A 26,908-nucleotide genomic window follows, 5' to 3' on the forward strand; every position below is an offset into this window, starting at 1 on the left:
AATTATGTGCAGTAACTTCAGCTCGACATTTTTCACAAATCACTGGCTTCCTCAGGAGACTCAGAGGCTTTCATCAATCAACACACAGAAATGAAAATAGATCATTCAACAATAGGATCACCTACGGGATATTAGTGAACCATAGGAGGAATACAGTCCAATATGCATCAGCCATTTAAATCAAGATGGTAGAGGGGATACGGCATTGCACCATGAGGGACGCCGTGTGAGTAACTCATTATAATAGTATTTGCCATACTTAAGTTGGTTGCTCTTGCTTTTGGAAAAACATATGCCTCATGAACTTTGATAGTCGGGTTGTTCTATTTAATTTTGGCAGAGAGGCCTGAATTTTAAGCTCTAGTGAATTACCCATGTGTATCCCCTTTACCATCTTGATTTAAAGTTTTACTAAACCCAGAACAGTAAAATCAGTTGTGTATGCAGTAAATAATGCTTGTTCTACTCGCTGTGGACCCTAAGTGGTTAATTCTTCACATTGTGTAAAACGGCTGTTTGATCCTCCTTCCACTGACTCCTAATATGTACCCGATAACACAGACTCAATGGAGTCAGGCTGCACATGCTCAGTTTGGTGTGTTTTGCTAGAGAAGTTTTTTTTTTCTTGGGAGGATGCATGTGATCAGCACAGGACCAATCAGCACTGTCTAAACACAGGATCAGGGGTCTTGCAGTATCATAGCACAGTCAGAAAACTCCAGCTACAAGCTTTAACCAGTTCCTGGCTGGACACTGATAGAAGTCAAAATACTGCTCTAACTGCTGATGAGAAAAGGTATTTAGCAGTTTATATTTACTAAAATAATTGCATTTCCATGTTTTGTGTACTGTGGGAGACCAGATATTGTAAATTCAGGGTCCTGGGTTTAGTAACAGTTTAAGTGGCAAATGCATATTGGGCTGTAACCCTCCTATGGTTCACTGATATCCCCATAGGTTATTCTATTGGTGTATGATCTATTTTTGTTTCTGTGTGTTGATTCATCAAATACATCTGTGCACCCTGGTGGCATTTCATGCAGTACTGAGGAAGCCATTGATTGGTGAAACATGTCGAGCTGAAGTTACTGCACATATATTATGGCTGCATGGATATTCTGTGATGGTTTTTATGAAATTGTTGTTTTTAACATTTGTATACTGTTTAAAGTGGAATATCATTGTTATGGCAGCAGCTACCTGCCAAAACCCTGGTATCCACTTCTTCAGCGGATAGCTGGCTTTCAGATAAAAGTGGTCTCAGTGGCAGATTTGCCGCAAGATTACTTTTATTGGTGGCAGGAGACTCTCCACCCCCCCTCCTGCCACGCTTAGGTGCCACCGCTTACCGAAGCCGCCGGCAGTGGCGGAGGCAGACGGATCCTGTCTCCTCTGTGATCTGGAGTTGAGTGAGGGGAAGATGGCCCCCACCTGGCTCCATACCATTGCATGGCGGAAGCAACGACAAAACGTCTATTCCACCCAAAGCTCTTTAAAGTGACATTTTTTCCTTTATTATTGCATTTTAGTGTAAATATAAGATCTGAGGTCTTTTTGACCCCAGATCTCATATTTAAGAGGTCCTGTCATGCTTTTTATTACAAGGGATGTTTACATTCCTTGTAATATGAATAAAAGTAACATTAAAGAACAGTGTAAAAATAAAAAGTAAAAAAAATAAGAAAAATAAAAAATGTAATTTAACGCGCCCCGTCCCATCGATCTCGCGTGCAGAAGCGAACACATACTTGAGTAGCACCTGCATATGTAAACGGTGTTCAAACCACATATCGGAGGTATCACCGCGATTGTTAGAGCGAGAGCAATAATTCTAGCCCTAGACCGCCTTTGTAACTCAAAACATGCAACTTGTAGAATTTTTTAAACATCGCCTATGGAGATTTTAAAGGGTAAAAGTCTGTCGCCATTCCATGAGTGGGCGCAATTTTGAAGTGTGACATGTTGAATATCAATTTACTCTGCGTAACATTATCTTTCACAATATAAAAAAAATTGGGCTAACTTTACTGTTGTCTTATTTTTTTATTAAAAAAAGTGTATTTTTTCCAAATAAAAAGTGTGCTTGTAATACCGCTGTGCAAACACAGTGTGACAGAAAGTATTGCAACGACCGCCATTTTATTCTTTAGGGTGTTAGAAAAAAAATATATTTAATGCTTCGAGGTTCTAAGTAATTTTCTAGCATATATAAATAAATATTTTAACTAGGGCTGTTACTGATCAAAATTTTTCTGTTCGATCAACCGTTTTTTTTTTAATCGATTAATCGACCAATTTCGATTAATTATAACGCACATACAGATCCAACTACTTTTAGCTGATCTCCTTGCAGGCTGATTCCCAGTGTAGCTACCAACCACTGGAAAAATGGATAGCAGGATACACAAAACACACAAAGGCAGTGCTCGATGGGAATAGCATTAAAACTTTTATAGTCTTCAAGTAGGTAACAAAATAAATATTGCACTGGAGATAAAATCGATGTAGCTACATAAACTGTAAAAATGGTGCGAGTAATACCAAACGGTACCAAAAGCAGTCATAAAAACATGTAGCTAAGTATGATACTGGTATAAAAATGTGTACAATGATACCACTGCTGAATCCAGATGAGGAGGGGTTAACATCAGTCCGTCGGCATGTAGATGTCCCATGAAGGGAACTATCACAACTCCCAGTGGATGGTTGTAGAATCCCAGGTTGATAAAGGGAAGTGATAGAGGGAAGTGTAACAGCCCTTGCGTAGGCAGATAGTAAGGTCCCGCCGGCATGCAGATATGAAGGCACAACAAAGGAGCCCTTCAGATGGACACGGCAAGCCCCGCCGGTGTCCGTGACGTTACTGGATCTCCGACAGAACTCCCTGAAGGCCCAGAAGCCGGCGGAGAGGTTAGTACCAATCAAAAGAATTTTAATCGATCAAAAAAATTAAAGATTAATCGATTAATTAAAAGTTAATTTGCACAGCCCTAATTTTAACCTGTAAACACCAAATCTCAAAACGAGGCTCTATCCTTAAGTGGTTAAAGTGATTGTACACAATCACCTAGTAAAACAACCTATTCAGTTTAAAAAAGAAATGAAAGGCAAAACATTTTTGTATAGATATAAAAGAAAGAAGAATAATTATAAACACATTTTCCCCTTTTTTAATTAAATGATCACATTCCCTCTGTTCTCATCTGCATAAGAGTTGGGGGAGGAGAGCAGCAGCACGCTGAGCTTCCCAGTGAATGGCTGGAGGGTGTCAGGACAAGTCTGATCATTGGAGGAGAGCAGACTGAGTTCCCAGCATAGCTAGAGAACTGACCACATTGTTCTCTCTTGCTTAGTGTGGTCAGTTTTTAATAGGAAAGCAGAGGGACTGGCAGGAACACTAGGGATTTCACAAAAAGGAAGCAATACAAAGACAACAGGATACTTTCTCATAAAAGTACATGGTACAGCAGCCACATATCAGGAATATGAAGTGTTGGGGTAACAAATTCCTTACTTGTGGCACCTTAAAAACCCTGTTTTTTTGTACATACACTCTTCTGAATATATCTGGTGGGATGTGGTGCCTTTGATCCTCAGACACCTGGTAATTCAATATATTGCCTTTTGAGATACCTATTTTACCAGATCCCTGCTTCAGTTTCTAGTTTTGGGATTACTGTAGTGCACCAGTCCATCACACTCCCCTTTATCTGCTGCCACCGAAAAGTCCCTGCTTTTCAGTACCAAGATGTTTCTTACAGCCACCAATTAAATGCAAACTAGAGAGAACCTGTAAGGTGCTCTCTGGATTCTAATAAAAGTGATTAAACAGTGATTAAAGAAAACACAGATTAATATAAACTTGAAAGTGAACATTCTGAATATGCGTATACTTGCACAGTTTGTTAGATATCATTAGTAGCTCACTGATTTGGTTGAAAAGAGAATTTATTTTTGTAAATTGTTTGTTTTTTGTCGTTTCACTTTCAGAACCAACAACAACAACAACACCAACACCTCCTGTTACTACGCCTGTAGCACCTATCAATAATTCACTCCCTGAAAAGGAGCGTCAGCATATTGCTGAGCGGCTTCTGAGAGTAATGTGTGCTGACCTTGGAGCCTTGAGCGTTCTCAATGGGAAAGACTTCTTCAAGCTGGCACAAACACTCGTTGACACTGGAGCTCGCTACGGAACATTTTCTGTAAATGAAATCCTGGGAAATATGAACAACCTGGCCATGAAACATTTGCCACGAATGTACAACCAAGTGAAAGTAAAAGTGACCTGTGCTCTAGGGGGAAACATCTGCTTAGGGATTGGGGTGACTTGCCACTCACAGAGCATTGGTTCCGACTCTTGCTATGTGCTCACTGCATATCAAGCAGAAGGGCATCAGATAAAACGTTATGTCTTGGGAATTAAAGACATTGAAGGTAAAGACAGTGGGGAGTTTATTCACCAGTGGGTACAAAATGTACTCTCTGAGTTTGTCATGTCAGAAATCAGGACTGTTTATGTCACTGACTGCAAAGTGAATTCTTCGGCTTTCTCCAAGGTTGGCACTTGCCTACGTTGCTCTGCGTGTTCTTTAAACTCTGTGGTACAAAGTGTGTTGAACAAACGCACCTTACAGGCCCGTAATATGCATGAGGTCATAGAGCTTTTGAACGTCACAGAAGAGCTGGCTGGAGCTGCTGGTATAGTTAAAGAGACATTTGGCTCCCTTGAGGAAAGCTCCCCCCCTCCATGTTGGAATTCTGTGACGGACTCCCTTTTGCTCGTACATGAACGGTATGAGCAGATCTGTGAATTTTACAGCCGGGCAAAAAAGTTGAACATTATCCAAAACCTGAACAAGCATCTACTGAGCAATTTAGCCGCCATACTTTCCCCTGTGAAACAAGCTGTCATTGACCTTAGTAATGAGCGAAAGCCAACCCTACAGCTTGTGCTGCCTACCTATGTTAGGTTGGAGAAGCTCTTCACCTCAAAAGCAAATGACGCAGGGATCATTAGCAAACTGTGCCACCTCTTTCTCGAAGCTTTGAAGGAGAACTTCAAGGTTGAGTCTGCACACAAAGTTGCCATGATTCTGGACCCTCAACAGAAACTGCGGCCTGTGCCGCCATACCAACACGAGGAAATCATTACTAAAGTCTGTGAATTAATTAACGAGGTCAGGGATGGAGTAGAAGAGTCAGAGTTTGTGGTACCTCCTAAAAAAGCTAGACAATCTTCAGAGTCAACCAAAGTTCAGGATGATGACCGAATGGGGAAGAATGAAGTCTATGACTATTTGCAGGAGCCTCTTTTTCAAGTGACCCCTGACCTTTTCCATTTTTGGTCATCTGTAACCCAAAAACACACAAGACTTTCCAAGCTCGCCTTCTGGTTATTGGCTGTTCCAGCTGTTGGGGCACGAAGCGAGTGCGTAAATATGTGTGAACAGACCATGCTTATTAAAAGACGGAGACTCCTTAGCCCAGAAGACATAAATAAAGTTATGTTCCTTAAATCTAATATGCTTTAAAACATATTATTGGGATAAAAAAAACATATGTTAAACAAAACACTGTTCCAAAATATAAAAAGTGGATGACTAAGGAACTCACGTTAAAACACTGTGGACCTCAAAAAAATGAAACGCTAGGAACCAAGTGCTTTTTGTGTTTGTTTTTTTAATATATATACTATAAAGAGACAGAACAAGGAATGTTTTTGGACAATTGGTGAACGTGTTAAGAGGTAAAACAATGATGACCTTTCTAAAAGCTACAGGCAGCTGACTTCCAAAGTCACTTGAAATTTATTTCTACACAAATGACTTTTTCTCTACATCCAATAAGTATTTATTTCAGGGTATTGGCAGGACCTTTAGCTAGCTTGGTAAGACATTTAAAACATCAACACATTTTATTGGGGGGAAAAAAGTTTAAGGGAGGCTGGTTGGCTCAAGTTAACAGTTTAGGATTTAAATACAGTGTTTTATCTGCAGTTATTTTTTTACATTTATCTCTGATCCCATTTATTGTTGTTTTGAAGAATCTTTTAGGACTACACTTAGTATAAAGTCTGATGGGAAATGATTATACTGTTTTTATTTTTTATAATAGATGGTTCATTCTGTAGACTACTGTATGTTAGTTAACTCAACTGTCCTAACTCATTTTATTGGTTTGGTGTTAAAATTTGTTTTTATCTGAAGCACATAAATGTTTTTGTTGTTGCTAATTTATGAATGGAAAAGATCGTAACCATTGAGAAATACAGGCAGTGACCACGAATGTACACGCAGCTTCTGGCACAATATGATGTCTTTCATCGTATCTGTAGCGCGACTGGTTTTGCAGCACAGTGAGCCATGCACACTTAGGTGGGGCCTTGGTGTCCTCTGATGTTTGGAGGTTAGGGTTTTTTTTAACAATTAATTTATAATACAGTCTGCTTGAGAGGTTTGTTTTTAAAGTAGAAACCTGTTTTTTGTCAACCCATGTCCCAGTTTACTTAAGTTTACCTTGTGTATGAATATGTTTTCATATATAAACAGGTTGGAGGCACTAATAATAAAAGCTAGTTATACATTTTTGTCCCCAAAATTTCTTTAATGCTAAAAAGGGATTTTGACATAATTTCAGTTTTTAACTCCTAGAGCATTTTGACAAATACACATTATTGTAACTTTGCCTGCAAGTAATTGTGGACCATACCTTCCACATACTTGCTCTTCTATATTTATGTAGTTGAACAGTAAAAGACAAGCACTGTCTAAGGAAGCACAGCCTGCATATTTATTGTACAAACATGGCTGCCCCCATGTACATATCTATTTTTAAATTAAACATAGAAGCAAGTTTTGATTTAAACATTAGAACATTGTCAAGAGATTATATACTGGTCATATGCACATGTTTTTTTTTAGCTAAAAACCTTATAAGATTTTATGTAATGCTTTACAAAATCACACTTTAAAGAACATTTGCCAGCCATGTTGTGACAGAGCTAATAATCATGAGTATGCATTTGCTTTGAGGAGCGACTGTCATCAGAACTTAAGCCAAGAAGGAACCCAGTGAAGTCCTTGGTTGTTGGTGAAGTGATAGCTGTTAAGTCTCAAAGCTTGGTGTAGACCACAATCAGTGGTCTGTGCTTGTAGACAAGTGGTTCTTTAGCCAACAAATTTGGGTCACGGTGTACAGATGCTGGAGTTTTTTTTTTAGTCTTTGGCCTAGCTTGATAAACTTCTGTATTTTGCAGTACTTTGAGATCTGTCTCACTGAATTTAAATGAGCTATTTTTAAATAAGGCCGGCTCTATGATACCTATATATTTTATGTGTCCTCCATAATGTTTGTTTTTACCACCCAAGGTAATTGTGGAGCTGTTTTGAACCAAATTTATTTATCTGACAAACCTACTTTTGTATTGGAACCAAAGCTTCTTTAAGGTATGTGTAACCAAAGGGTATGGCATTTTTCTTATGAGGATATGACATTGAGCAGAATTAAGCTTTTTGTAGAGCATCCTTTTCGATCTTTTCCTTCTGTTTTATTATTTGCATTGATATCATTTCTCAAAAAAAAAACACTGTTAAAACTGATATTTACCTCATTTTTAATGGTTGTTATATAGGATTTATTACATGCGCACTGTTTTGGCAAACATTTTTTAGGCTAAAGTATTTTGTGTGAATTCAGCCTGTTGGTTTTGTTAAAGCCTAGTACCTCGTGAATCTAAGGGTAACTTTCTTGTATGTTAGACAGGCAGTGTCTCTATGATGTCTCCAGTTTGCGATACTGGTGAACTATTTAGAGTTTCTGGCACAAATGGCCAGTCTATGTCTGCGTAAATAGTTGGATTCTTTTACTGTGGTTTATTGCCTTTTAGCCCTGTTTTTTTACCTGTTTCTGGTGTTAAAATTAATGTGTTTTGCCCCATGCTGGACAAAGCAAAAGGGTCATTTTCACATACCTCTCAGCAGCTCATAAATTCACCTTTTTTTGCTTCCTTGCCAACCCAGAAGCAAGATCCAATAGTACAAGTTGGTGAAGTTGTAGCTTACAGGACCACGGTTATCAGTCCAAATCTGTTACATGGATTGATCATGTGCAAGGCCGGCCATACATGGTTCGAATCTCTGAGATTTGAACCGTTAATGGGCAGGCTAAATGTACCAATTTGTTCAATTGATAATTGGTACAACTAGCCTGTCGTATTCTCTTGCAATTATAATCACTGTTTTCCCCTGGGCAGGGACGGCTTCCCCTGCCCGCCCTCACCGAGAGAAGACAATTGCTGATTCTCCTGTCAACACTGTCTGTATGGCCTGCCTAAGTCACATGCTCTTCCATTATTGGGTCATTTTTTTACTTCTAAGCTGCAGAACAAAGAGCATCATCTGGAATTACAGGGAGCGTAAGTGCTGGAGAGGGGGGAGAGATTACAGCATCACTGCTTTTATAAAAAAAAATATATACTGTGTGTGTATATATATATATATATATATATATATATATATATATATATATATATATACATACATACATATACACAGTTAAACCTTGGATTGCAAGCATAATTCGTTCCAGAAAAATGCTTGTAATCCAACGCACTTGTATATCAAAGCACATTTCCCCATAATAAATAATGGAATCTCAAATGATTTGTTCCACAACCTTTTATTCATAGGTCCTTTAGTTTTATAGTCCTTGTAAAAAGATTATAGAAAGGTCACCAGGTTGTGTAACCATTAAATGCCCATCCACAAATGGAAGCTTCCACAAGGGGATTAAAAGCAAAATCCAGCTACAGAGTATTAAAGAGAAGAGGGGCGCCTCTTAGGCCCCGTACAGACGACCGAACATGTCTGCTGAAACTGGTCCGCGGACCAGTTTCAGCAGACATGTTCGGTCGTGTGTAGGCCCGAGCGGGCAGGATTCCAGCAAACATTTGCCCGCCGGGCCTTTTCCCAGCGGGCAAATATTTCCGGACTTGTTTTAAAACAGCCCGCTGGAATCCTGTCCCCTCGGACATGTTCGGTCGTCTGTACAGACCTACCGTACATGTCAGAGCGCCCGCCATCCCTCGAATGCGTCGAATGACTTTGACGCATGCGTGGAAGCATTTAACTGGCAGGGCCGCCCACGTCGCCGCGTCATTTCTGTATGATGGTGAGTACAGCCACCATACAGAAATCCCCGGGCATACATGTACGGTGAAAACGGTCCGGCTTCATCGTACATGTATGCTCGTCTGTACGCGGCATAAGTGTAGCAATATGTTGCTAAATGTTGTACCTTCAATAAATGTAACCATATTGCTACACTCGGAGGTGCCTCTCTTCTCTCTTATACTCATGTATGTGACATGACGCTACTTCTGCTTGTCTTGCAATACACTCTCAAACCAAGTTACTCTTAAACCAAGGTTTTACTATATATATATATATATGTATATATATATGTATGTATGTATGTATATATACACACACACAATATACACACACACACGGTTAGGTCCATATATATTTGGACACAGGCACAATTTTAGTATTTTTCAGGTATTTACCAAAACAAATCAAGCTTTAGTTATATAATGGCTATGGGCTGAAAGTGCATACTCTCAGGTTTAATTTGAGGATATGCACATCTAAATCAGAGAAAGGGTTTATGAATTACAGCTATTAAGAATAGCCATCCCCTTTTTCAAGGGGTCAAAAGTAATTGGACAATTTCATGGCCAGATGTGGGCTACTTCTTCGTTATTTATGCATCAATTAAGCAGTTAAAAGGTCTGGAGTTGATTCTATGTGTGGTATTTGCATTTGGAATCTATTGCTGAGATACAGTGCGATAGCAGCAACATTAGGAATGACCAAATCGACAGTTTGGTACGTTCTGAAGAAAGAAGAACTGGTGGGCTCAGCAACATAAAAAGGCCTGGATGTCCACGGAAGACAACAGTTGTGGATGATTGCAGGATCCTCTCTATGGTAAATAAAAACACATTCACAACATCCAGGCAAGTATGGACACTCTACAGGAGGTGGGTGTATCATTGTCAAAGTCTACAATCAAGAGAAGACTTCACAAGAGTAAATACAGAGGGTTCACCACAAGGTGCAAACCATTCATAAGCCTGAAGAATAGAAACGCCATATTAGATTGCCAAAAAAACATCTAAAAAAGCCAAACCAGTTATGGAAAAGCATTTTTTGGATGGATGAAACTAAGAATAATCTGTACCATGACGGGAAGAAAAACGTGTGGAGAAGGCTTGGCTCATGATCCAAAGCACACAACGTCATCTGTAAAACATGGTGGAGGCAGTGTAATGGCATGCATGGCTTCAAATGGCACTGGGTCATTAGTGTTTATTGATGATGTGACAGAGGACAGAAGCAGCAGGATGAATTCTGCAGTGTTTAGAGATATACTGTCAGCCCAGATTCAGCCAAATGCAGAAAAGTTGATTGGACAGCGCTTCACAGTAGAGATGGACAATGATCCAAAACACTGCAACAGCAACCCAGGAGTTTTTGAAGGAAAAGAGGTGGAATATTCTGCAATGGTTGAGTCAATCACCTGATCTCAACCCAATTGAGCATGCATTTCACTTGCTGAAAGCAAAACTAAAAGCAGAAAGACCCACAAAGAACAACTGAAGACAGCTGCAGTTATAGCCTGGCAAAGCATCAGAAAGGAGTCTTTGGTAATATCCATGGGTTCCAGACTTTAGGCAGCCATTGCCAGCAAAGGATTCTCAACAAAATATTAAAAATACAAATTTAATTTATGATTATATTAATTTGTCCAATTACATTTGAGCCCCTGAAAATGGGGGGGACTATGTATAAAAATGGTTGCAGTTACTAAAATTTGTACTTGATATTTGTGTTCAACCCTTTGAATTAAAGTTAAAAGTCTGCACTTCAAATTCATTTGGATTGTTTCATGTTAATTTTATTCTGGTGGCATACAGAGCCAAAAGTATGAAAATTGTGCCTGCGTCCAAATATATATGGACCTAACAGTGGTGTGTGTGTGTGTGTGTGTGTGTGTGTGTGTGTGTGTGTGTGTGTGTGTGTATATAAATATATATATATGATGGTGTGGTGTTATTTTTAATTTTTTGGGGGGCAGAGGTGGGGGGGGGGGGTTTAAAAACTCAGGTTTTAATTGCTAATCTGTGTCCAAATTAAGGAGATTTCCCTTCACTTCCTGCCCTGATTCTAAATGTCAATGCTGACAGAAGTGAAGGGAACTTTTCCCAAAGGAAACCTTCACGGCGTTAGAATTTTTTATTTAGGCAAAATGGGCAAGTGTTGGTGCCCGCTTCAGGTTTTTATTGCTATGTCCATTTTGGAGAGATTTTATCCCACTTTGCCCTGTTGGCAGGTGTCACTGAGTTAGAGGACACTCTCCCATGTGGAACAGACCACAGAACAACCACAACAAAAAAAATGGCTTAACATTTTAATTCTGGGCTTCTTTAAAAAAAAAGAATTCTATAGGTATCAAGCAGTAACAGGAAATGTGAGAAACAAACTAAACTTAAAGGGGTTGTAATTTCTCACTTCCTGTTCATCCTCAGTAAGCTGTTCTGAATGCTTTTCCACCGCTCGGATGGTGGTGGAAAGCTTACTGAGGAGAAACAGGAAGTGAGAAATTCAAACAAAGAAAAAAAACATTTAGAAGGGAAATCAAAGGAGAAGGTAAGTGAACCAACAATGCACTAGCTTAAAGGAACCTATTTAGAAAATAAAAGACAAATCTTTACAACCCCTTTAAGTGTAGATTATTGGTTTTATTAACTTAATTGGTTTAATTCATTTGAATGAACTGCTTTTGAAATAAAAAATGCCAACCTATGACAGCATTTTTTACAGTCAATCGGCTTCTTATTGTGAGCTGACTGCTTGCCCCGACAGCCATGGATAAGTGTTTTTTTTGTGGGTGGAATTTGGAAAAGGCATGAACAAATATACTGTCCATGTGGCATGCACCTGCCAAGACTCCATGCATCAGTGGACAGCTATATTTGCTTTAAACATGCACCCAAGCAGAAAGATTGTAGACTTTTTACAAATGGCTGCTTGGTAGCACATTAAAAATCAGTCAACACTTCTTCCATCAATAGTAATTGGAAAAACCCAAACATTTAGGCACTATCTATTCATCTTTAACCATATTGCCCATGATAACTAGATTTTAGTCAGCCCACCTTAAAGGCAATTTAAAACAGGGAAACTCAAATGTTCAGGCTGAAATGTTGCCTCCCAAGGTTCTTTACCTTCAGCTGTTTCAGGTTGCTCACACTGCTGAAGTTGTTTGGCTTTTACTGCTGCAATACAAAATCAGTCTTGGAAACCGATAAAATAAGTGAGGCTCTGAGGCATGATTACAACATGCTGGAGGAAGCAAAGAAGTGCCTAGTAATTCTGCAGCCTCATAGACTCCTATATAGCAACTGATTGGTGAAGAAGGGAGATTTGGTTCCACAATTTAAATGGACCCCACTTTAGGCCAGTGGAAGAACCCTTTTCTCAATTTATTTTTCAGGACAGCTACTTGAGAGAAGATTGGCTCTGCCTTCAACAGAAAGCACAAACCAGAAAGCCTTTAAAAAAGCTCTTCTCTCCTATCTTTGGTTGTTTCGTGTTTTTGACCATCAAGTTTTTGTTTTCCCTGGCTCTGATAATTGTGGTTGTCATGTCCCCCTCGGGTGACGAGGTCCTAGTATACCAGTGTTCCTGATTTAGTTACTCGCCTGAGGTTTTTTTTTCCCCCTTAAGCTTAGGGATGAGCTCCGGTGTGTTCGCACACTCCACGAGCAGAGCCCGCCAGGAAGTCTGCACGGCGCTGCGCTAATCACAGGCAGGTAGACATTGTCCCGATGTTCGACTGCAGAGATCGGGAAATGTCTCCCGGCCTGTGGTTAGCACAGCGCCGTGCAGACTTCCTGGCAGGCTCTGCACGTGGAGTGTGCGAACACACCAGAGCTCATCCCTACTTAAGACATGTGATGGACCTTACCGCTCAACTAATGCAGGCACCTTCAGCAGCCCAATGCTTTTTGGCCTGTTTTGTCAATGCCGTAATGGCACTACTGGTTATCGTTCCTCCTGGAGGGTCTCCACCCACATTTTCCCAGCAGGACCCCTGTATGTCAGGTCGAGGAGGACCAAGATGGCACCGGCACTGTTTTAGCCCCAGATAAAAGCTGCATGAGTGGAGGACATACTGCTGTGTTCCTAGGCTGCATGCAGGGCCCACACAGCAAGCCTGTTAAAGAAGCCCTCCAAATGGAGCAACGTGGTAAGCCATCAGGGAGGAATTAGGATGCCCAGGTAGGCTAGATTGGGGTCTACCTCTACTCTCAGAGCTGTACTTACCAAGGTAAGCCTATACCAAGTACTTTTTAATGGTTGGTTTGGGTTACTGGGTTTTGAGAATGCCTTTTCTACTCTTTCTACTTTTTTTTTTAGGTGGTCTAACCCAGTGGTCATCAAGCTCACTAACAGGCCAGGTTTTATGTATTACCTTGGGGAGATGCAGTCTAGAATACTGCAATCACTGAGGAGCAAATGATATCAGCTGTGATGTATTTCAGTTATCTTGCAAACCTGGCCTGTTAGTGGGCCCTGCAGGACAGGGTTGATGACCACTGGTCTAGCCCATTTAGAATGTGGAGGTTATCAAATTAGACTTTCTGGTTCAAAAAGTTTTGAATGAAAAATGTATCCTGCTTATAGGTCATGTGTGAGGAAATGCTTTCATCAAACTGTTGTGCTTGGATTGTACACTTTCAATTGTCCTTTTTTTGCCTTGTAAAGGTGAGCGGTGGATGCACTTTTGGTGGCTGCAGGTTGTAGTGTCATGGCTGACTGATTCCCTGTGTCCATTCATGGATCCACCTAGCAAACAGGCAAATTCTTGTTTTGGGCCACAGGCATGCCTTGCCACTTTTCTTTGTGCATCACAAATGTTTTACCAAAAAACAAACACATCTCTGCCATCATGGTAAGCTCTGTTAATTTCTTCCACTTGCAATTGCTCTAGACTGGGAGTCCTAGGGTTTGTGGGATGTATAGTTTGTTTATAGGTGTCAGTCTTTGGCCTACATAGAGAGGTCATGCATTAACTTGTGTAGTGGCAGGTGAAAACACAAGGGGCAGGTAGGAAGGTTTATTATGCCTTTATGGGAGGGTTCAAGTTGTGGTTTGCTTTGCCAATAGCCTTGCTACTCAGTGTTCAGGAATATCATCCAGGATCTAGCAGAGGTAGTTTTGATAGCTCAATGGGCTCAAGAAGAGGCTGGTTCTTAGCTCTGATGTCTCTGGCAGTCGGGTTTCCTGCCCCAACCCCTTGATTCTACAGAACTGTCCAGGGACTGGTTTTCCATCCAGTTTCTCTGCTTTTTCGCCTGATGGCCTGGGGAAATTTTTGAAAAAAGATTGTTCAGAAAGGGGGATTAACACCCTTCTCCTTAGCTGTAAAGTGAGTACCAAGTACTACCAACTATACACCCAAGTGTGGAAGGTTCTTTATTCCTGACAAAAAAAAAAGATTTGGCATACATTGATATTAAATATCTACAGTTCAGAATTTGCTCAAGGAAAGAGTACAGGTGGTGACCATTTTGATTTTTTTTTCTGAAGATTACATCTTTTGACAAACTTCTAGCCCCATTGGTAGTCCCATCTTAAGGGTCAGTGCCTCCTAGAGTACCATAAGCTGATGGATTAGAGGCCCTATTATTTCAGCATACATCAGTACTGGTCATTTACCACTTGCTAGACTGAGAGCTCACTCCACAAGGTCAATGGTTGTATCATTAGCAAAGAGGGCGTGAAGCACTACCATGTGGAAATGTTGTTTAGCCAGGATGACTTCTTTGTAAGGAAGGCGTTGAAGGCATTGTACCCTTCCCCCCCCCCCCCCCCAATCACCTTGAGGTATGCTTACTTGTTTATCCTCTCAAATAGCTGTCCTGGAAGATGATTTGTGAAAACTATAGTTACACTTACCGGTCACTATATTCCTGAGAATCTTCCAGGACATATTTCCACCAAAATGTTTTTCGTTTAGTTTAAAGTGATGCTGTTTAAATGAATGTATGTTTACCAAAAAATTCCCCTCATGTACATTGGTGGAGATTCTTTACACACAACAACTGAGGGGGCGGAAGGGGCTTTTTAATCCTTTTCTGGTTTGTGTTTCCTGGAGGTGGAGCCAATCAGTCTCAAGTAGCTGTACGGGAAGATTCTTGGAAATACCTTTATCAGTAAGTAGAACCATGGTGGTCTATCAAATAACAGTAAGTAGAACCATTCGGTCTATCAGGCTGGGTTCACACTATACTGCACGACAGCAGTACGACTTTCATCCTTCTTTGCTCTGCGACATCTGTCTTACATTGGTCCTACATTGATCCTACATCCATCTGACTTTCATGAACAGGATACTACTTTGATCCGACTTTGTGATAGTCTGACTTGTTCTTTAACCAATCAAAACAATCCCAGAGTGAGATAAATTCCATTTACCGCTGCTGTAATAACATGTTGGATGTCAAAAGTTGGATGGTAAGGACAAGGCTCCTACTTTGGTCCGACTTTAATGATATTCAATGGGCTGAAGTAGGATCAATGTCGCACCAAAGTAGTACAGGGAGCATTTTCAAAGTCGGACCGACATGTGTCAGACCAGTTAAGATGGATGGATCACATGCAATGTCTGGCATCACACCAGGTTGAACCGGCTCTTAAAGTATTAAAATCATATGACCAGGCAATTTGAATTTTCAGGCCAGGCTTAGCAAGGGTAGTCTTTATATTTATCTGTGCAATTTCAATATCTAGGGTATGGGATATGCAATTGCAATCCTTACACAGTTAAAGCTAAACTCCAGGCAGATAGCTTCAAGGGCAAATAAAATACATTAGGTCTGCTTTACCTGCCTAGGGATTTGTATTTTAGTCCATCCAGTCACAAGATTTACACAGCACAGCACTGTTTTACAGGACTCTTTCTGCTGTTCAGGAACACTTGCAGGTCTTGTCCCTCCCCCAGCCTGTGACTGGACAATGAAAGCAGAAGGTGCATGAGCCAAAGCACTCACTTCTCTGTCACTCTGCCTTATTCCCCTATCAGCATTTTCTTTGATAGCACATGAGTACTTCAGAACAACTGATAGGCTCCTTGTGCTGCTTCTTGCTCTCACAGTTCAAGTGCTGCTGTTTCAGAAACTGCAATAGACTTATAACAAGTCAAATCTTAACACTTACACTAGTTGTATTAAAAATGAATACATTTAATGATTGTATTCATGATTAGAGAGCTGCAGTTATTTGTCTTTTTGTATTTGCCTGGAGTTCAGCTTTGAGGTTGCCAGTTGTGAGCCAACAAAATATATTAGCTGGCCCATTCAATGAGGATGTTCATTTATTCATTCAATAGCATGTTTTATTTCATGCCATGGTGAAAAATAAAGCAGTACTCTGCATTTCCTAAAACATTGCCCAGCTCCAAAAAAAAATACCAACTTTCATTGTGTTGAGGCAACAGGTCCACTTTAATTGTTAGATAAGCAGCGTACGAGGTTAGAGGCCTTTTGCAATAGTCTTAAGACACTGAAACAGTTAATATCTGCTTACATTAAAAACTCTGGGGTTATTCTTCTTTTGTACTTTCCATTCTTCTTTGGCAGATGGGCATATTTTATTTATTTAAATTTTTTTCCCCCCACTTTCAAATTACATCCCCCAGTATTTTTACCAGTGAGCATGTGCTGTAAATATAAAAGCCATTTATTACACTGTAAATATTAAAAAGCGCTTCTGAGCGCTAAAATAATTTGTTAACAATTGCCTGGCCACAGAATACCATCCGTGAGAATTAAGAGAAATGGAACTTTTGCCGTTAGCGGGGTTTTTTTTTCGACTGTTGACTTTGCACTGTGTGAAAATATTTGGCTAACGTGTGGGTGGAATTAAAAATCTTAAACAGAATAAATAAAAAAAAAGTGTGGGTGGAATCTGAATAGAAAATATATATATATATATTTTTTTTTTTTAACCAACCTGTACATTTTTGAAAACTTAACACAAAAACTTAGAATTCTAAGTGTGTTGGCATTCCTGTTAAATGACCTTTTGTGGGAGGTAGGGGATGTGTAAGGATTGTGTACAGATTCTGCACGCATAGGCAGGAACAAAGGCAATATCACATGATCTCTCAGTGTCTCTTTTGACAAGTGTTGGGCCAAAATGGACAACTGTCTATAGAGGAACACACACAGTAGGTTTTCTAGACTCCGTTTTTCTACAGGTATCAATGAATATTTTCTTAATCCTTTTCCTGGTTTGTGTTTAAAATTTCCTAATACCGGTAGTGTGTTTATTTATACTTTTTTTAGTAACACAATATTTTTGTAAAACTTGCCATTTGCCTATGTGGCACAGACGGTTATGACATGCTGTATGCTGGCTCTATGTACTGTATGTTAAGGCAAAAATGTTCTCTCCTCGAAACCTCATTAGAAATAGATTTGTTGGTGCAGATCAACAATCTACCAAACAAGCAATACTGCACTGCTGTTTATAAACACTATTTACTTTACTTTTATTTTTTGGGCAACTGTGGTGTGGAGTTGGCAAAAGGGAATTCGGGATATTGTCCTATTTGAAAAATTCTATTACATTTTTTTTATCCTATTTTACCAAGTAACTTTTTTGTATGTAAATTTATTTTTGATATCCAGGTTACACATACTACTGAATGAATAGAATTTTATTTTAGGCTTTGAGTTGAAAAGTAAAAAGATAATTTTAGTGTGTGGGGAAAAAAAAAAAAAAAAAAATCTATAAATCTTTTGTATTTCAAGAATAGAGAGAAAAGTGTTGACCGGATATTTAAAATGTACTCATCTGCTATCTAGTCTTTTTTTTTTTTTTCTTTAGCAAAAATTTAAGGTAATAGATTGTCTGTTTCCTTTCATTGAGAAACAGCCACTCCAGGTTTATTTTATTGAAGGCCTCTTGGAGGGTGGATTTTCCAGTTTGGGTTGAGCCTTCACTTTAACAGAGATTTATATGACCAAAGGCCATGACTTTGTCTTGGGTGCAGCTCTGTACAAAGCTTATTTTCTCCAGGAAAGGCATTTCAGAATTTCTCTTTCACCTTAAACCGAAAAAAAATTACTTTTGAAGAACTTTTTGTTTTGCCAAGGGACCAAGAGTGAGAATATCAGTGTCTCCAGGTTCTCATCTTCTGAGGATCCCAGGAGGCAAGTATAAATAAAGACACTTTATTGAATCTCACTATCTAGTAAAAATTATAGGGGATAATTATTTATTCTTTCCCTCTCTTTGTAAATCTTCACTGTGTGCCTGCTGTTATAACCACACAACCTCCTTACTAAAAGGTCACATAGGCAGCATATGTTCTCTGAAGTCCCATTCATAAAATGGGAAATAACACCAATGAATGGGGATTCTACTTTGTCCGATCAGATAGGAGACACTTTATGAAAGAAAGAGGTGCACAGTGAAAATATACAAGCAGGGAAATTGTACATAATAAAAAGGAACAAAATGGCAAAACAACCTTAAGCCCTATTCACATTAGGCAATTTGAAATCATTGGAAGAATCGCCGTAATTCCAAACACTAGAATCACGCAGCAAAACGCGCAGTTACAGCTCATGCCAAGCTTGTCGCCCATGCAGGAGCTTTCTTTAGGAAAATAGATTGCAGGTAAATCACGAGCGGAAATGCTCGTTCCCGCTAAAGGAGGGCTGATCAGGCCCTAAAATGGTCCAGCCTAGTTGTGACTATTTAGGATATATGTAAAAAAAATTTTTTATGGCAGTTGCTAAAAATCTAACCTAGCTTTGGGATATTTAAAAGGTCCATTAAATTTCTACAAAGCACAGGCTTTTTTCCCCCCCCTTTTGTCACAAGGCACTACTCTGAGTGTGGAAGCTCCCTTGTCAACAATCCACCCCACAGATTGTATTTTACAATATTTAAAGATGCAACGTGCCAATTCACATCTACTGTGTGCATGGAGACTTGATTTAAATTTTAATGATGATAGTGCATTGTTTTCACTTGCAAGTCAGTGCCTAGATGTGAAGTAGCATTATTGCATTTCTATTTTTTTTTTTTAATAACTTTTTGTTATCAAAACTATACTTACCTTGGACAAAGTTATATGTAAAAAAAATATATATATAAATATATTACTTACATGGTTTGCTGTTTTACCAGTCTGTTGCTGTTTTAAAAAAAGAAATAAAAAAAAAAAAGGAAATATATCTTGTATTGATTCCAAACCAATGCGTGGCAGTTTGGTATGTAGAAAAGGTGAAATTATAGAAAAATCTTATTAATTGTTAATGCAACAATATTTTCTGATAACTGATGCCAAGATAGGAGACATATTGTAACTGTGAGAATGACCCAGTTGCTTGATGATTTTCTGTCTGTGTTGTATTTATGGTTTTTCAATAAAATTCAATTTAGACTACGTTCCTTGTCAACACCACCGCCACTTAAAGGGGGGGGGGGGGGAATGGATGCTGCTGTATATACTGGGATGGGCCGTGTGTTCAGCCACATAGGAGACAAGAAGAGTCCATAATGGGTAGTACATGAATGTGCAAGCAGCTGTACCTGGCTGCCTTTTGCAATGTTAAATATTGCTTTGTGTATGCACATCAGTCACCAAGTTAAAATACCATTCTGATAGAGCAGTGGCCATCAACTCTGTTCTCAGGGCCCACTAACAGGCCAGGTTTGCAAGATAACTGAAATCAATAGTGTCCCTAGGGGGGGCCACTGCTGGAATAACAGTCTCTCCTGAGAGGGAGAGCCTCCCCAATCAGTCCTCTCCCCTCCCTCTGTTCGCTGACACTGCATAATGCAAGCGCTCACACAACCACAGCCGCCCGATCCTGCATCCTCATTGGCACGGAGAAGAGCGAGTTGCATGAAGGACTCCATGAGCACTGTGGGGGGGGGGTTCATCACAATTTCTGAAAAAACAGACTGATTTGTCCTTGGGACAGGAGAACCAGCCTGTAAATTCCAAGAGTGGCAACTGCAAGCTGAGCTGAGTGTCATTCTATGACACTCTTTCACAGCCCAGCGAGTCCAGGCACACCCCCTCACATATGATACAGCTTCTCCTCCTCCCAGTCCCGCCCACACTATTCCTGTGTGCTGTATCTAAAGAGAGGGGATGTGTGGGTGGGAAATACGAAAATCAGCAGCATTCCTGGCTGTGTGTGAATGATGCCTGAGATTCTAGCCTGGACCGTGGGTAAGTGTGTTCACTGCAGTACACTGTAATTACTCAACTGCATTATCACCATCACTTCTCTCCCCCATCTGTCTCCCTTCCCCTCTTGTGTTTTTTCAAGACATTAACAATTTCTTTCAGTTAGGCAGGTAATATACGGTGCAAATTTATTTCCTGCATCCACAGATTGCAGGAAAGAAACTTGCATGATTCCCCCATCAACACATACAGTGGTGACAGGGGAATATCGCTCCTACCCAGCAATTGTATTCTACCGACAAACAGTGATGATCACTAGTGGCTATACAGCAACCACTAGTGATAATCATAATAGAATCTGCTCAATAATGGTTCAAATCTCAGCCAGTTCCTGCTGAACCAGCAGAGATTTGAACTGTCTAGGGCTGGTCTTAGCTCTTAGGCAGCCCATACAGTGATCACTTTTTTTCATTCAACTATTAGGTTGAATGAAAAAAAAGACATGATCCAATTCCCCCATCTACACATTATAGGGGGATCCTCCCAGTGGTGGAACAACCAGAGTTGCTGTCCTGTCCCGGCTATTCACAGCGCTGGTCTGTCTCCATGGCAGCGGCGGCAGCACATTGGAGCCCAGTGCTGGTTTCATTATGGGGCTGATGTACAGGAGGGCCAGCACAATTTGTTGTTAGAGATGGGCTGGGCATTGTCAAAATTCCACATGCCAGAGTCTGCCAGGAAGCCCACACTGCACAGCGCTAATCACAGGCAGTGAGACATTTCCCGGTCCGCAGCTGCACAGATCAGGAAATGTCTCACTGGCTGTGATTAGCACTGTGGAGTGTCAGCTTCCTGGCGGGATCGGGAATGTGGGATTTCAAACACACCCGAGCCCATCTCTATTGGTTGTAGACAGTTAAGCAACCTGCAGGGAGCTCAACAGCAGTGGAGCCTTCTCTGACATGCTGATCGGGATGCAATCCAGGTGATATATACATCACAGGTGACATAATTTACTGACATGATTGCAGTATTCTAGTCTGCATCTCCCTAAGGTAATACATAAAACCTGGCCTGTCAGTGGGCCCTGAGGACAGAGTTGATGACCACTGCAATAGAGTATGTCAAGGTCTGATTTACAAGTTGCATGCTAATTGGAGGGTGAAAATGACATAAGTTGGCAAGATTGGTATGTAGATTCCCAAAAATGGATATGTAAGACTTGTGCTTTCTCCGTGTAGGATAAAAGAACAGCTTTATTGCAAGTCTCCCCCCCCCCTTCACCAGTAGCACCTTCTACTATATTCAGTGGTGGGGAGGGAATAAAGAAAAGAACCTGTGCTTCTAGATGATCATAACCATGCTATGACAGCACTGTCATTTTGTGGGGGGGGGGGGGGGAGCTGAGACCAAAGATCAAATTAATGTGACTGCACTACACAGGGCTGAATCTAACCATACTCCAAAGACATGCTGGTAGGTAAATTGGATCTTGTCCAAATTGGCCCAGTATATATATATATATGTATGTATGCACACAGGGGATTCTTGGCTAAAGGCCTGGTAGACACTGGACCTTGATGGAAAAATTTCTCCCATGCACATGCAGGCATGTTGGCTCAGCTGCTCAAGATCACATATCACGTAATATAAACGTGATGTTGCTCTGCAGCCACTAGGGGCGCGCGCACACACACACACACCCCCCTGGTGCTGATGCAAGTGCCCGGTGGGCACAATCACTGCTAGGCACCTGCGATCACTTGAGACAGAGCAAGAACCAGAGCTATGTGTATACACAGCTCCCGGTTCTCTCAGGTGGAGAAATTACCAGCAAAATGGTCCAGGGCTGAAGTGGTTAAATGTATACTTAACTGAATTTGTCAACCATTGGCCCCAGCAATCCAATGGCATAGGCCTCTATGGGGCTATTAGAAGAAGCCACAACAGAGCTGGGGTTGCTATATGTCAGGAGCCAATTTCCTGAACGCACCGAAAGACAGTCCCCGCATTAGAGAACATCATACCCCCTGGAAAAAAAAAAATGTACCTTCTATGAAAGTAGTGTTTAGTTTTTTATAAGACAATAGTGACCTACATGGCAACTTTCTCATTTAAAGGAAGGAAACCCCTGGTCAGGAAATTCATTCACATGAATGACAACACCCTGACATGTAAATACTGGCTAAATATTAACAGGTAATGCCCATCAACTGGATTAGGTGAACTTTGCAACACTTACTACGTTATGTACAAGTACAGTTGACCAACAAGCTTTGGAAAAGTAGGCCTACCTATCAATTAATGCAAACTGGAGTTTCATCATTGACATAGAGAAAGGCAAGAGCACACAAAATCAAATGATAGTTTAGTGGGTAGACACTGTCAGAATGCCAGTCTACACAAAAGCAGCATCACTGCCTCCATACTCCTAAATATGGCTGCCTGTTTTCATATAAGATTGTCTTGGGTGGGGGGGGGACCACGCATATATTCCTGATCACTTCACTGTTGTGAGCATGTTACAGGCAAAATATGGCCATTTTGGCCCTGCTTCTCCCATAACAAGTCCACTTCGCTCTGCAATCTGTTTTCAGTTGACAATGGGCTAAAGCTCCTGACAACACTCAGCCATCCAGGCTTTGGAAAGATGCCGACTTAAAATGTCAGGATCAACCCAGATGCCTAGACGAACAGCTGGCTCAGCCTCTCAGCGAGCCACTGGGAGACTGAGCCAGACAATCAAACAGCCCAGAACTCCAGTGAGAGCAGAGACCTGATTGCTCAACTCTCAGTGTAGAGCCAATTGGGGCAGCTGCAATTGGTGCTGCAGTAATCTAGGCACGTATGTGCATTTTTTCCCCCTATTCCCAAACTTTTCACACAAGTCATTGCTTTGTCTACACAGACAAAAAACATTTGCTTTAAAGCTTCCAACTTCGCAGCATATTTTCTCCTCTCTTTAGACCATTGGTGCCTAACCTCTAGCAAGCCAGCTATTGCAACACATTGATCACCCATATTTTAATTTAAAGCTGTCCACTTAAGTCAATCCTGGCAAAAGTGCTTTTACAGATATGCTCTTAACGATAACCTTATTTAATATTGAGTTGACCCACCCTTTGCAGCTATAACAGCTTTAACTCCTCTGGAAAGGCTGTTTACAAGGTTTAGGAGTGTGTCTATGGGAATGTTTGACCATTCTTCCAGAAGCACATTTATGAGGTCAGGCACTGATGTTGGACGAGAAGGCCCAGCTCAGTCTCTGCTCCAATTCAAAAGTGTTCTATCAGGTTGAGATCAGGACTCTGCAGGCCTGTCAAATGCCTTCAGCCCAAACTTTTTCATCCACACTATTGTCAACTGTATTGGCCACCCCTCCAAATCATTTGGTGGAGGGGGATAAATGGTGTGGGGTTGTTTTCAGGGGTTAGGCTTGGCCCCTTAGTTCCAGTGAAGGGAACTCTAAAAGCATCAGCATACCAAGACATTTTGGACAATTTGATGCTCCCAACTTGGTTGCAACAGTTTGGAGATGGCTGCTTCCGGATCCAACATGACTGCACATCAGTGCAAAGCAAGGTCCGTAAAGGCATGGATGAGTGGGATTGGGGTGGAGGAACTTGACTGGCCTGCACAGAGTCCTGACCTTAACCTGATCGAACACTTTTGAATTCGAGCAGAGACTGCGAGCCAGGCCTTCTTGTCCATCAGTGTCTGACTTCACAAATGCGCTTCTGGAAGAACGGTCAAATATTCCCATAGACACACTCCTAAACCTTGTGGGCAGCCTTCCTAGAGTTGAAGCTGCAAAGGGTAAGCCAACTCAATATTGAACCTTACAGACTAAAGTTCTATACACATAATCAGATTTTCCGCAGAGTCAGCCTGTTTGCCCGAAGGATTTTGTCTTGCATACAAAACGGCATACAAAATGGCACACAATTGTCGGCCAACAAACACTGACATACTACATGGTTTTTCAGCTCTTTAGCAACGCCCTTTGGGCACCTTCTGCCAATATCGTGTTTGATGAGCATTGCTTGCAGGTTTGTACTTTTGTACACACGATTAAAAAAATCCAACAGACCGTTGTCTACAGAACATTTTAAAGCGGGAGTTCACCCAAAAAAAAAAAAAATTAAGCTTAGATTGATGCTCATTTTGTCTAGGGGAATCGGCTATTTTTTTTAAAATCGAAGCTGTGCTTACCGTTTTAGAGAGCGATCTTCTCCGCCGCTTCCGGGTATGGTCTTCGGGACTGGGCATCCTATTTTGATTGACAGTCTTCAGACGGTCACATCCATCGCATCACGAGTAGCCGAAAGAAGCCGAACGTCGGTGCAGCTCTATGCGGCGCCTGCGCACCGACGTTGGGCTTCTTTCGGCTACTTGTGACGCAATGTATGCGACCGTCGGAAGACTGTCAATCAAAATAGGAACGCCCAGTCCCGCAGCCCATACCCGGAAGCGGCGAAGATCGCTCTAAAACTAAGTACAGCTTCGATTTTAAAAAAAGTAGCCGATTCCCCTAGACAAAATGAGCATGAATCCAAGGTTAAAAATTAACATTTCCGGGTGAACCTCCACTTTAAAGCCTGCCAGCCAACATTTGGCTGCAGAAAATCCAACAATTGTCCTATGGAGTGTATAAATGGTCGGATTTTCCACCAACAGGCTGCCAACACAATTTCCATGAGAAAATCTGATCGTGTGTACAAGGCCCAAGACTGGGATGTCATTAAAATTCATGCCAAGGCAGGTGTCACAATACTTTTGACAATGGTGTATTTGCCAATATTTAAACTGCCATGTGCTGAAACCTCTGCGCATACAAAGTTTTCTACATTTTCATTATACCATAATTTCCTAATGTAGGGTGACCAAGCCCTGATGATTCTATTAAAGTGGAGTTTCCATCCCGAAAATGTTTTCATTATTGTGCTCATTAGACCAAAAAAAATATATATATTTTTTTACTCACCTGGAAATGCCTGTTGCTATGCGGTCCCACAAAATCTGCCTTTAGAATAACCTAGGATCCTGACCTCAGCATGCTAATGCTCCTGGGAAATGTGTAAATTCCCAGGATGTAGTGCACTACCCCATTATAACTCCCCATCCAAGACTTCCAGAAAGTCAGTGCTTGTGGGCTTCACAATGCCCACAAGCAAAATGACAACGTGTGGTTTTATAAACTATGCAGAGCGGCGACGGCTTGTAAAATAGTAAGTGACCGGATTTATATTATAAAAAAAATGCATGATGAAAGGACATTCATTTAAAGAATGCTAATTGTGGTTGGAAACCCACTTTAAGTCTCAAATATTCAACACATCAATGAATAAAATGTTAAAAACATCTTCATATTCAAAGATGATTATGTATTTTGACAACTCTTCCTGTTGGTAGCACTGTTCTTCACATTTGGAGTGGCCAACTTCACAAAACACACTTTCCCTCTAATCCAAGGGTCTCCAAACTGTGGCCTGAGGGCCAGATGTGGCCCTTTGCTAGCCTTTATTAGGCCCTTGGGGCACTATTCCTCCCACTGACACCAACAATGTGGCACCATTTCTTCCACCTATACCAATGATGGGATACTATTCCTCCTACTAATAGGGACATTACTCCTTCTATTGACCACCAAAACCCTGAGTATTTATTCTCAGGCCAAGCCTGTGACATTTTCTGCCCCTGCTGGCAATAATCCGGTCCTCCTAAAGTCTGAAGGACAATAAACTGGCCCTTTGAAAAGTTTGCAGATCCCTGCTCTAATCTACTGGGACCAAAAGTAGCCAGATAGCCGGAAACAAAGGCATGACTCAAGACGCTGAAAATAAAGCATTTCTAATAGACAAATTAAACAGTCTGCACCCAATTTTACAACATGAACCACCAAAGTTTTAAGACTGGCTAATAGGAGTCCTACATGTGCAGCGTGGTGATCAAGCGTTATTTTGCACCTTTTAGTCAAGGCCACCAGTGAGAGAATCTATACAAAAAAAATAATAAAATTATGAAAAAATGCAGGCACTTCTATTTAGCCGACACCATACTCGAGTCAGCTAAGCTTTAAGTACAGTAAAACCTTGGATTGCAATCCAAGGCTTGTAATCCGAAGCATTTGTTTAGCAAAGCAAATTTCTCCATATTAATGGAAACAAATAATTCGTCCCCCAACCATTTATGCATAGGTCCTTCAGTTTATAGTCCATTAAAAAAAAAAGAGGAAAAAAAAAAAAAAGATTATAGCAATGTGACAGGTTGTGTAACCATAAAATGTCCATCCACAAATGGAAGCCTCTACAAGGAGATTAGAAGCAAAATCCAGCAGGAGCTACAGAGTATAAAAGAGAAGAGAGGCGCCTCCAAGTGTAGCAATATGTTGCTAAATGCTGTACCTTCATTAAATGTAACCATATTACTACACTTAGAGGCGCCTATTCTTTTTTATACTCTGTTGTGACATGACACTACTTGATATACAAGTCAAAATGTATTTATTTAACAATTCTGCTTGTCTTGCAAAATGCTCTCAAACCAAGGTTTTACTGTACTCGGTTCATACCCATTCTAAAAAGGGGATGAAAGACATGTTTGGTAAAGTAAAAAAAAAGGT

At 40.7% G+C, this 26,908-nt stretch overlaps 1 protein-coding gene across 5 annotated transcripts in view; it reads left to right on the forward strand.

Moving 5' to 3' along the window:
- The window catches only part of ZNF618 (zinc finger protein 618), a 204,872-nt gene extending 197,566 nt beyond the window's left edge, over positions 1 to 7,306 (forward strand). For all 5 annotated transcript variants that reach the window (XM_040324381.1, XM_040324376.1, XM_040324377.1 and 2 more), the window contains one exon: positions 3,991 to 7,306. In XM_040324381.1, coding sequence (XP_040180315.1) covers positions 3,991 to 5,534 — 1,544 coding nt within the window. In that variant the 3' untranslated portion in view covers positions 5,535 to 7,306. The remainder of the gene's footprint in view (positions 1 to 3,990) is intronic.
- Positions 7,307 to 26,908: the final 19,602 nt, after the last annotated feature.

This window comes from Rana temporaria, chromosome 9 (genome assembly GCF_905171775.1).
Source record: "Rana temporaria chromosome 9, aRanTem1.1, whole genome shotgun sequence".
NCBI lineage: Eukaryota > Metazoa > Chordata > Amphibia > Anura > Ranidae > Rana > Rana temporaria.